Genomic DNA, 12,002 nt, shown 5'->3' on the forward strand with positions numbered 1-12,002 from the left:
AGATCCCTGGGTACAGCAGTGTCTCATGTCCTGGGCTGCATGGCACTGCCCAACACAGGTGAGGGAACAGGTCCCAGACGAACATTCTGGGAAACAACTAATGGATACGCTGTGGCTGGAGGGCAGCGCCCAGCTCAGGGTCCCTCACTCCTTTCCACAGAGCTGGGCTGAGGGCGCTGGAGGCCCAGCAGTCTGCGGGCTCCACTGCCCTTGCTGCAGACCTTTTCAGGGCGTGCAGGGCCCCAGCTGGATGGGTGGAACACTGGACACGCCTAGGCTTGTGGAGGGCTGGACCTGAGCCTTCACCTACTGATGGCCTGGGGGAGACTGCAATGAGGGAAAAAAAGCCCCTACAGCCCTGCATTGATGGCCACAGCTTTACATCCTGCAGCAGCACAGACCCGAGGGAGCCCTGGCTGGTCCTGGAGTCGCAGACAAGGCTGACCAGAAGCTGTGGCCAGGACAGCAGGCAAAACCTTCAGTGCTGTCCAGAGAGCACAATAGCAGACGGAGCCAGCAGTCTCGGCCCCAGGGAAGGCGGGCAGATGGGCATCGGCAAGGGTTCCTTCAAGGCTTTGCTGTGGAAGGCGCTCTTGGAACTGAGCTGAGAGAGCAGGTCTTGGGCGCAGGGCAGGATTTGATCACATTTCAGGAATGTGGGCGCACCCACCCATGTGAGCATCTCATGGACAGTAAGCTTCTTAAATGCTTTCCTGAAACAAAGATTCATGAGCAAGGCTCATGAATTCCAACCAGGATACACAGAATTCTGTTGGGGCAGGTGTGTTGGTGCACGCCTAGAGTCCCAACACCCTGAGAGTGGAGGCAGAAGGAATCACAAACTTGAGCTCAGCCCAACTTACTGAGACCTCATCTCAAAGGTTTTATTTTTTTTTTGGTGGTACCAGGGATGGAACTCACGACTTCGCACCTGCCAGGCAGGCGCTTGTGCCACTGAGCTAAAGCCCTGGCCCTTGTCTCAAAGATTTTTAAAAGCTGTGGATGAAAAAAAAAAGAAGCTGCGGATGTAACTTGATGGGGAGCCCTGCGTTCAGTCCCTAGTACCATAAATGAAGTTATTTTTAAAATACAGTAGAAACTTTTTTTTTTGTCTTTTTGCAACAGGGTCTCACTGCACAGTTCAGGCTGGCCTCCGAACTCACTTTGTAGCTCAGGCTGCAGCTGAACTCACAGTGATCCTCTTGCCTCAGCTTCCTGAGTGCTGGGATGACAGGCGTGCCTCACCAAGCCCGGCAACTTTCTAATAGTTACGTTAAATATAACTGCTCTCAACACACTAAAGACCTCCTCAGGCTGGATTTCTTAAAAAAGGCCCAGCTTGCTGCTCTACAAGTAATGAGATGATTAGGAATTAATGGTAGCAGTTGTGCCTGGCTGGCCCGTCCTGAGAGAAGGTGTGGGCCAGCTCTGGGACAGACAGTTACAGGGGGCAAGAAGGACATTATGGCCCAGTGTGTTGGTGCACACCTATAATTACAGCACTCTGGAGGCCGAGGCAGGAGGATCTAGAGTTCAAGGCTCAGCTCCAGGACCTAGTTCAAGTTTAGGCTGGACTGGGCAGCAAGGTCTTGTCTCAGAAAATGAGTAACAGTGGCGAGGTCAGCACACAGGGATGGTGTGAACTATTCTGGCATCACGCAAGTCCCAGCACAGCCACACACAGATGGAGCAAAGCAGGCGCAGTGCGGGGCTCCACGGACTGCTCCCTGCCCTGTGAGCTGAATGGCCAGAAATTGAGACCTAAGGAGAAGCAAGGTCCACGTGCTGCCGATGCCCTTTTCTGGCAGTGGACAGGACAGCAGTTTGGCCAGGCATGTGGACCGAGCCCGTAGGGCCAAGCTGACTCTGGCTATACCAGGAGCCACTCAGGGAAACCTTCAAATGCTTGGACATGAGACGACCCATTTCAAAACAGCTCACGAGTCAGCGAGCAGGTCTGGAGGAGAACTAAACAGTATCTGCAGCAGAAGGACCCTGAAAATGGGTGGGGATCTGGCCAAGACACCCAACCTCCTGAGGCAGGGAGATGGTGCGGCATGCTGGTGTTGTGCAGGGGCCAGGAGGTCAGCGCCGCAGCATGGGCTCACCAGTGCTTAGAGTGTCCACAACCACCGCAGAGGGCACCACAACTTCTGGTTTTGGGGTAAACCTTCATGCCTTCAGCTTTGGCAAGATTCTTATATTCCACATGAAAAGTATGAAGAAAAAAGATAAACTGAACTTCGTTAAAAAAACTGCATCAAAGGGCATTTTCAAGAAGGTAAAGACAATCTACAGAATGGGAAGAAGGATTTGCAAATCATGTAAGGGTCCACGGCTTGGCAGCAAACAACCCAGTTTAAAAGTGAGAACACACAGCCAGGAAAGTAGCTCAGTGGCACAGCGCCTGCCCGGCAAACGTGGAGTCATGAGTTTGAGGTCAGCATGGGCTGCACGGTGAGTTTGAGGCCAGCTAAAACAAACAAACAAACAAATTCCAGCCTGAATTTTATAGTGAGACTACCTCAAAACAGTAAATCAATAACAACCAGGCATAGTGGCACCTTCTGTAATCCCAGCTACTTTGGGAGGCTGAGGCAGGAGCAGCCAAGCTGGGGGTTGCAGACCAGCTTTGTGTCCCAGCTCAGTGCCCAGTTCCGAAGCTCTGGCTCACCTCTGCAACATGTGAGCTTTGCACTCATGCTGTGACTAAACGAGACATCAAAGCACAAACACCGTGTGACCCCATGGATGTGAAGCATGGAGTCCACAGAGCAGTGAGAAAGGTCACTGAGGGCTGAGCAGAGGCACGTGAACCAGGTGCACTGGGGACTGTACTCACAGCCTTCACACTGAACTGTGCTCCTCTTTATACTCTGAATCACGTTTCACTAAGTGCTCTAGCTGGGGTTCCAAACTGTAACCCCCCTGCCTCTGCCTCCAGAGTTCTGGGATGACAGGTGTGGGCTACAGTGTTCAACCGGGTAAGGTGTTTCGATTAGGAGGCAGGTAGGATGCCGCTGACTGGCCACTTTTGGCTTATATAAAAGGCACGCGCTACAGAGCCCAGTGGAGACACTTCCCAGAGCCATGCAGACGGCTGGCATGAGCAGAGACCCCGCCTTGCTGGTCCTCAAGGATGCGCAGCAGGGTCACAGTGAGGCCTCACATCACACAGACTACTGTGGTCGGGCCTCTTGGTAACATTCTTATTCTTACCAAAAAAATGTGCACTTGAGGATGAGCAGCTGCTGGTACATAAATTTGGCCTCCTAAAGCCTCTAAATTCCACCCACTGAAAAGCAGGGTCTCTCCCGGGGTTTGGAACAGCACAGAACTGATGCTGGGCCTGCTGCTGTTTGAGCAGCAGGGATCACACAGATCACACATCTGCAAACTGTGGTGGCCTGCGTGAGACTGAGCCAGCATCTGCAGCCAGTCTTACAGCCCGGACCTCTGGGTCTGGCTCTGAATTTCCTCCCTAAGGAAGCCCTTGGGCCAGGCTGGGCTACCTTTATTGGTGCAGCCTCATCTAACCAATAACCTCTGCAGTTAGGGTCATATCCACTTGGGAGGACCATTGTGGGGACACCCCTCAGCCCACAACTGCACACAGCTTGAGGTCTGGCCTTGCCCGCTTGTGCTCTCAGTTCAATCCCAGTGCTACAAGTGAATGAATGATTAAACATATGAATGAATAAAATAAACACCAAGAGCCAGATGTGGTGGCAACTCCTGTAATCCCAGCACTCCAGAGGCTGAGGCAGGATGGTTGCAAGTTCCAGACCAGTCTGGTTTACAAAGTGAGCCCAAGGCCAGCCTGAACTGCATAGGAGACTCCGTCTAAAAAATAAACATCAAAACTACAAAATTAACCTGAAACCCAAGGTACAAACGTATGACAGAGCTAAGAAACTGCACACCAGTGTCTCTTATATACATGCCCAAATCAGACCACCCTTCAAGTATTAGCAGCAAATTCAGCAACATTCAGGCCTATGCCATGAACAAGTGGGCTTTCCCCACAGCGCTCAGCTGAAGAGAACAAGTCCCTGTGGTTCCCAGCTCTCATGTAACAGAAAGGATGAATGTGATCATCTCTCTGATGCAGAACTGCCTGACACAATTGGCCTACCCTCTGGCGGTTCAGTTGCTTCCTAGCTGTCCTGCTGTCCTGAGTGGGCTCAGAACATTCCTGCTACATGCTTGTTTTGACTTCTGGGTAGTAGTGGCAGCAGCGGCAGTGGCAGCAGCAGTGTTCACTGTACGCTGATTGCACCTCAGAAAGACACTCAGGAAAGGGCACTTCAGCAACTGCTTCAGAAAGTGGCAAAGATGATAGAAAAGTGCTCAAAGTGAAGGGACTTGGGGCTGTAGATTTAGCTCAGTGGTATAGCGCCTGCCCTGCAAGGGCAAGGTTGTGAGTCCTAATCCTGCTACCAGGGAAAAACAAAACCACCAAGTGAGGAGATCCTGGGGGATTCACTGTAATAAATTTAAAAGGTTCACCGTATGTTGTGCTCACACCGTGAATCCCCAGTGTTCCCTGACATTGCCGTGGGAGACTGAATGCGTGCCCAAAGCGTGATCCTAGCAGAAGTGTGAGGATGCCAGGGTAGAATCTTGCAGGGAGAGGTAGCAGACCAGCAGTCCTTTAATCCAGGGTGGTGGCCACACAAGTGTGTAATTCTGTATGCACAGAAACTTCCACATACTAGTGAAGGACACAGATTCACATGCTGGGCAGCTGTGGGGTGTCACAGTGTGCCCGAGCGGGAGTTACTAGTCTGAAAGCTGCATTGCACCCCGCAGTGGCGCAGGCCTTCTCTGATGGCATGAATGCAGGGAGCGGCACTCTGCCATGCACGGTGTCACCTCAGCTCACGAATGCTTTTGCTTGCGGACAATTGAGTGTGCGAGGAGAACTGCGAGCAGGCAATTCTGTTTGGAAACTGTCAGGGGCATCTTTCCTGAACAAACGAAAATGTTTCCCGAACTGCAGGACAGATGAAATCTGTGAACCAAGGTACTGGCCATACTCTCCCGTGTTCTCTAGTTAGAAGGGATACAGTACTGCTGGCCAGACGGAGGGCGGGGCAGGGCCTGCACAGGGCCGCCATCCTGCATAGGGCGGGTGTGCTGTGGCCCACAGCTCACACACCTTAGAGCTGGGGGCAGGACGGGCACTGGAGGCACAGGCCCACCTGGACGGCCTGCCAGTAGGCAGGACTTCTAGAATCGTGATGGACTTTCTTTTTTTTTTTTTTGTGATGGACTTTCTGTACCCTCCCCCAGCCCGGCAGGCTCAGGGCCCAACACTGGAGGCAGAGGTGGTGGCAGTGCTGCTCCTGCTGTCCATGCAGCGGGCACTCACTGTGTCTAGGAGGCGTGGCAGCCTGGAGGGCACATCAAGGGACAAACCAGAACCAGCACCAACTTCAGGTACTGATGGGTCATGGCGTGGGCTTGGGAGGTGACAGGGAGGCTGCTGCCCGATGCTGGCCAGTATGGCAGGGCTCCTGGTGTCACCCTAGGCACCAGAGTTGCAGGCCTACCTAACCGAGCCAGGGCCACACTGAGGGGCCCTGTGCGTGTGTGCTGCACACTCCCAGGGTAACATCTCTTACACTAGGCTACATTTGGGGAAACCACGCAAGCTGGAAATCGTGCAAACACAAAGGTTTGCCCTACTCTCTGGCCTACAGACAGTTCTGCAGTATTGGACAATGCAAGGCTCATCAGCCGAGGAGGAAAGACTGGTGTCCAAAGTGTCATCCACCCCAATGCCCCACTGAAGGGCAGGCGGAAGCCTCTGCAGGCGGTAGGACATAGAGGGACCAGGCCTGCTCTCCAGCCCACGGTCCCTCCCTCTTCCAGCTGCTCCCCTGCCTGGAGGCCGGGCCACACAGCATTCTAGCAGGAGACTCTGGCCCTGTGTCCACAGTGATAGGACAGTCAGACCCCCGGGTCGAGGAGTCCTGAAATCCACCATCCAACCAGAGTCTCAAAACAAGGAGAACAAAGTCTACCAGAGTCTCAAAACAAGGAGAGCAAAGTCTGCCTTCACAGCACAGTGCCCTGTTCTCTACAATACAAAATACAACAAAATTAGTCACTTTTATTTAAAGAAACAGTACAAATAAGTGCAAAATTAAACGTCATGATTAAATACACGAAAAGGCAACATGCATCTTTGACATTGAAACCCATGTATAATAGTCGGTTACACAACAGCGAGGAAACGGCAGACTGAGGACCTGCTGCGATGCAGACTGTAAGTATTTGCAGCCTGAAATCAAAATCACGAAATAAGCTTCTTTTGAGGGAACTGAAGAAAATTAAACACATACCTCAGGGGGCACAGACACTGTGGAGCCCTCGGCCTATCTCGGTTCTTTAACTGGGATGTGCCTTGCATTCCCAAAATGTTAAGTGTGCAGCTACTCAAAATGCTGGGCGACACTGAGGGGTGGATGCAGCATCTAAGGCTACCCCTGCCACAGAGGCCCCAGGGACACATGGCCCGCTCTGTGGAGGAGTCCATCAAATAAAGGGACAGTGTCCTTTTAAACTCATTTTTCAAAGTCTATGCATTGGTTCCCTACATGTAATGGGCAGACTGCTTGAACCCAGAGTGAACTGGGAAAGCTAACTGCCCCTACCTTCTGGAACCCGGGGCCAGGGCTCTGCCTCTGGGGGATGCGCAGCTCTGGTGTGGACGGCTGGGTCTTCCACTGGGGACCTTGCCTGGGGTGTGCTGCCAGGACGCGCCTGCTCGCTGCCACACAGCTCGGAGGCCAGTGGGGACGGTGCAGACAGACTCCCCAGGAGCCTCTGCTGCAGTGAGGGTGCAGTGGAGTCACTAATGTGAACATCACAGTTGAACTAAAAGGTGGTGGCGGTGGGCACCTGACCCACTGAGTGTCTGCGGTGCCTTGGTGATTATTATTTAATTCAGGAAAATGGGAGCCTTCTCAGGAAGGCAGACAGCCCAGATGGCTCGAGACCCAAGTCCTGAGCAGTCCCTCCAGCCCCTGCTCCCCAAGGCCCGGGGCATTGGCACCAGCCACAAGGATGGGCAGGATGAGTGTCACAGCTTGTCGTCGGTCATCTCTAGGAACTGTGCATACACATCCCGGATGCACTCGCCCTTGGGGTTGAACAGGAACTTGTAGTAGCTGCCGTCAGCACAGATGGCTAGGACAGGAGACACCATGTCAGCTGAGGCAGCGCTCAGTAGGCCTCTGAGCCCAGTGTCACCACCTGCAGCCCCTGCTTGCCATGGCACTGCCAAGAATCATGAAGGGTGGGATGGCATGGCAGCCCCTCCAGGAAGCCACTTACCAATGACCGCGTTTGGCTCAGTCCCAAAGGCACAAATGCAGGGAGAGCCTGAGGGGACCTGGAACTTGGAGAAACTCCATTTGGAACTGAAGTATTTTGGAAGAAAGCTGGCTGATGCCAAACTGCAAGGACAAGGGGGAAATGAATAAAAAGGGCACAGAAGCATTACCTCCTTAAACCCAAACAGCTGCTAAAAACATTGAAGTGCTCTAATCAATAGTTTTGGACTGACTTCTTCAATTCCATTCTTTTAGAATTTTATTGGTTTTGCTTGACTTTTTGAGACAGGGTCTTGCCGTCACATTTAGGCTGGCCTTGAATTCACTATGTAGCCCAGGATGGCCTCAAACTTGTGCTGAACCCCTGCTTCAGTCTCATGAATGCTGCAATTACAAAAGTGAGCACCATGCCCAGCAAGCAATGGGTTTATAATAACCAAAGGCACTAGCACCAAGCCTGTCTTGCCATCAGGGTCCCTTGCAAGCCTGCAAACCACCTGGCAAAGCTCAGTGCTCACCACACAACTCCTTCATGACAGACAGACTCTGGCCTTGCCACACTGGAACAGTAGCTAGCTCTGTCCCTGCCCCTCCAAACTCTTTTCTCCCATAGGCCTAGAACCTACCTAGACTGCTTATTCCTTTTTGGGTCCTCTGCTGCGAAAATGTGCACTGTGCCATGGTCACTGGACACACAGATGAGAGAGGCATCCTGGTTGAAGTTAATGCTGTGGAGAAAATGAGATGAAACGTGGGCTCTGTGTGGGCCCAAGCACCAGCGTGTCACACACAGCGCCCAATATGAGTTCACTCCTCGGTGACCTTTGAGCCCTGACCCATAGTGGCACTTTCAGCAGCTCTTGGCCTGAGCAGGGGGATAAGGCTCAAGTGAGGAGACTGGCAGGCTCACAAGGTGCAGGCTACCCTGGGGCTGGGTGCTGGGCCCGTGTGTCTGCAAGCCGAGAGCCCTCAGACACAGAGCATGTGACACCAAGGTCAGGCCCCCAACACACGGTGCAGTGCTGGCAGGCTTTGCGGGTTGGCACTGCACACTGCAAGCCCTGCAGATGGGTCCACCTCAGAGCTCACTGGCTGAGAGATCAAGGGCCAGCCAGCAAGGCCTCTAGCATATTATTTTTTCAGTATTGCCAGGTGCACTGTGCTGTGGAGCTAGATCCCTGGCCCCTAGTATTCATTTCAAATGCCATAGAAAAACAACTCAGAATGACGTGCAAGGATGAGTGGAAGCTGGCAAAGGGGTGAGCGCCTAAGTAGGGTGCTGAGGCCACAGCAGTCAACCACAGCAGTCCTCTAGGTATGTATGGCAGTACCAGGGACTGAGCCTGGGGGCACGTGCATGCCAGTAGGGGCACTGAGCGATACCCCCAGCTCTTGTTTTCTGAGACCGTCTTGCTTATTTGGCCAGGCAAGCTTTGAACTTGCAATGTTCCTACCCCGTTCTCCAGAGTAGTGAGGACACAGAAACACGCCACCACTCCTGGCTTTACACCCCTTTATTTTTATATACACACCCCATAACGTAAAGCAAAACTCAGTAATGGCAAAAACAGTGAGACCACCCGCCTAGCAGCTGTCAAGGTCAGCTCTGTGTCCTTACCAGTAGATATTGGCTGCTTGAGATCCTCTTCGTAGCTCCTGGATTAAATGCCCTGATGAAGTATCAAATATTCTTATAAGGGTCCCCTTTGAAAAACAGTGAAGTGTTTCATTATCAACGATTCACAACTCCTGAGTCTTGAGACGATCTGTGCTCATAAGCCCCCCGGGCCCACAGACCCTTTCCCCCGACCTCCCTGCCACACAGGGCCACCTTGGTCCCAAGTACACTGGCAGCTGAGTCCCACAGACTGGCCAGGTCAGAGCATAGCTGGAGATGATGCCTGACTGATACCGATACCATACCCCTGGCCAGCGCCCCACAGGCTCCCTTGATCCCAGCCATGTGCTGGTCTGCAGGAAACCACCTGAAGTCAGACCCCCTCCAGTGGGAGAAACAGTGCCATGATCCTAATAACAGAGACAAGACAGTGGAAGGCCCAGACTGCCCCATCTACCACTCTGGCCTCCCCAGGAAAGGATGCCCAAGACTTGGGAAGGACTCAAATATTTCTACCACTCAAAATGAAGATGCCTTAGTGGCACAAACGGAAATTGCTTCTGCTTTTGTGGAGTGCATTAACTTCAATTAAACTTCTACTGAAGTAAGAAATCTTATCTCAGACCCAGGGCAGCCTCTTGTGGGGATGTGGGGAGGACACCCCAGAGATGACAGCTAACTGTCTGTAACATTTTACAGAAGCCCCTTGAAGTCCTGATTACCTTAGAAATCAACTTTGCACTGGACACACCTAGTGTTCCAACACCATGGCTCTGCCTGCCGCACACATGTGCTTGAGTCCCTGGCAGCACCACGGCATGCCAATACCCAAATGACACTGGCAACAAGGTGCAGGGGACAACAGTCTGCAGACTTAGGCTCAGTACCTGCCCAGCATCACTAGAAAGCACTGCACCTTGCATCACTAGCCTGGAAATGACCAAACACAAAGCCTGGCTTCTGCTGAATGTTCCTGAAACTCTGTGGCATTGCAAGCCCCCGAAGCCAATGATGTGTACAAGGACACTCTGATGTGGGGAAGACATGACCTGTTCCAGTCATTTGGAGGGGACTGCTGACATGGGAGGGTAGAATGTGGAAAGAGCCTGAGCCTGTATTTGGAATGGGGCCTTGATGACATGGAAAGATGCAGGGATGAGCAGAGTCTAGGGGAAAAGAGTACGAGCAGACACTCGACCAGGAAGAATGTTCCTGAGTTTATAGAAAACTATTTGTTGCTAACCCAGCAGCATCTACCACTGACCTGTCCTCCGCTAGGCCCCACATGTGGCATGGACCTGCAGCAGGTGAGCCTACGCCTACCCCATGCAACAGCACGGCTTGCCCTATTCTAGTTTCTAATTCCCTACACACAGCCTGGGCTTGCATGAAAACTACAGTAGAAAGATTCAATTTTCTTGCTTCAAAGTCCACATCAATTCAGGTTGAAGGCAGTTAAAAAGACACAGATAATATTTTACAAAGCAGTTCTGCATGTCAGGCACATTGAGAGGTACATGGGCAGCCCTGGAAATTACAATCATGGCACAGCGAGGTAGCCTCCGGAGGTAACCAGAGGGCAGTGCTTAGTCGTGCTTAGTCGTGCTTAGTCACCAGCCTGCTGCAGCAGAAACTCAGGAATGGAGTGCGGCCACTCCTCACTGCCTCCCCTGCAGGTCACTGGCCAGAGAGCTGACAGCAGGACGCTGGCTGCATCCCCCACCACCCCAGGCCAGGAAGGGAGCACACTTACTTTTTCAGAGGCAGTTGCAATTCTTGTTCCCTGCAGGTTGAGAGCGATGCAGCTCAGGACTCCCTCATGAGCAGGAATGTCCACAGGGGGCTTCTCGGTACTGGCCAGGTCCACAAGCTGCACGTGGCCCGTGTGGGTGCCCGGGAAGGCCAGGAGGGAGTTGTTACTATTGGGACACAGGACACAGAGGCCTGGACAGAGACACAGGAAGCCATGAGCAGCCGACACCAGGCCAGAGCTCTGATTTTTCACAACCAAGATCTATGTTTTGCTCAGAAAGAAAAAAAAAAAAAAAAAAAAAAAGACTATTTGCATAGTATGTACTTATATCAGAATATGAAGTTGACTTAAAAACTTCTGATTGTAAAGGAATTAAGGACTAACAAAGCAACCACCCATGAGACCCTCTCACAAGTAGAAACATTTCCTGCACAACCCATTACTGAAGAGAATGCCATTTGTCTTTTGTAGTGGCAGCTACTGAGAATGCAGTATCACACTACAAAATACACCAACTGCTCCAAGCTGGGAATGGCAGCACATGCCTGTAATTCCAGCAGGAGTATCTCTAGTTCAAGTCCTGCCTGGACTAAACTTAGCAAGACTGTCTCAAAACATAAAAGAAGTAAGAAAGGGCTGGGGATGCAGTTCAGTGATATAGCATCCCTGGGTTCAATCTCTAGCATCCTCTACCTCTACCACCCTCATACAAACAGAAAAACAACTCTAAAAAAATAGTCTAAGCAAATCTGGGCATGGTGGTGCACATCTGTAATTCCAGCACTTGGGAGGGATCACCAGGAGTTTGAGCCCAGCCTGGGTTACATATTGAGACCTGTCTCAAAACACCCAAACCAACCAACCAACCACCAACCCCCTTAAGAAACCCAAATACATGCTTCCATTTAGCAAAAGATGCACAAGCCCTGTTGAGGAAGATCCCATGTCCCTAACCCCTGGCCATGGTCACATGACCAAAGGATGAAGCATCTCCCTTTGCTAGAGTCGGTAGCTACAACGAATGCCTCAGCACCGACAGCCACAAGGAAAACGAAGGTGAAGACAGCAGGGTCTTCTAGGAGTGAGGCCAGAGGAGCAACACTGCCTGGTTTCAGGAAACCAGGGCAGAATGGCAGGGCCCAGAACAGACAGCAGTGCTCAGAGGCAGGGCAAAGCACAATGTGTGCGCACAGCCAGGCAGGGGGACTGAAGCACCCAGAAAAGGACTTATCAACGTAAAAGTACCACAGTAATTCAGTGTAAAGTCTTTAAAATAATAATAAAATAA

The 12,002-nt window shown here is 51.9% G+C and overlaps 1 protein-coding gene across 4 annotated transcripts in view; it reads right to left on the reverse strand.

Annotated features, from left to right (window-relative positions):
- Positions 1-6,098: 6,098 nt before the first annotated feature.
- Wdr45b (WD repeat domain 45B) overlaps positions 6,099-12,002 on the reverse strand; it is a 32,131-nt gene continuing 26,227 nt past the window's right edge. For all 4 annotated transcript variants that reach the window (XM_063241934.1, XM_003464837.5, XM_063241935.1 and 1 more), the window contains 5 exons: positions 10,715-10,905; positions 8,962-9,047; positions 7,970-8,071; positions 7,345-7,466; positions 6,099-7,197 (listed from right to left, as the gene is read on the reverse strand). In XM_063241934.1, coding sequence (XP_063098004.1) covers positions 7,091-7,197; positions 7,345-7,466; positions 7,970-8,071; positions 8,962-9,047; positions 10,715-10,905 — 608 coding nt within the window. In that variant the 3' untranslated portion in view covers positions 6,099-7,090. The remainder of the gene's footprint in view (positions 7,198-7,344; positions 7,467-7,969; positions 8,072-8,961; positions 9,048-10,714; positions 10,906-12,002) is intronic.

The sequence above is a fragment of the Cavia porcellus genome, unplaced genomic scaffold (genome assembly GCF_034190915.1).
Source record: "Cavia porcellus strain 051 isolate PalLab524CR breed Dunkin Hartley unplaced genomic scaffold, mCavPor4.1 scaffold_32, whole genome shotgun sequence".
Lineage (NCBI taxonomy): Eukaryota > Metazoa > Chordata > Mammalia > Rodentia > Caviidae > Cavia > Cavia porcellus.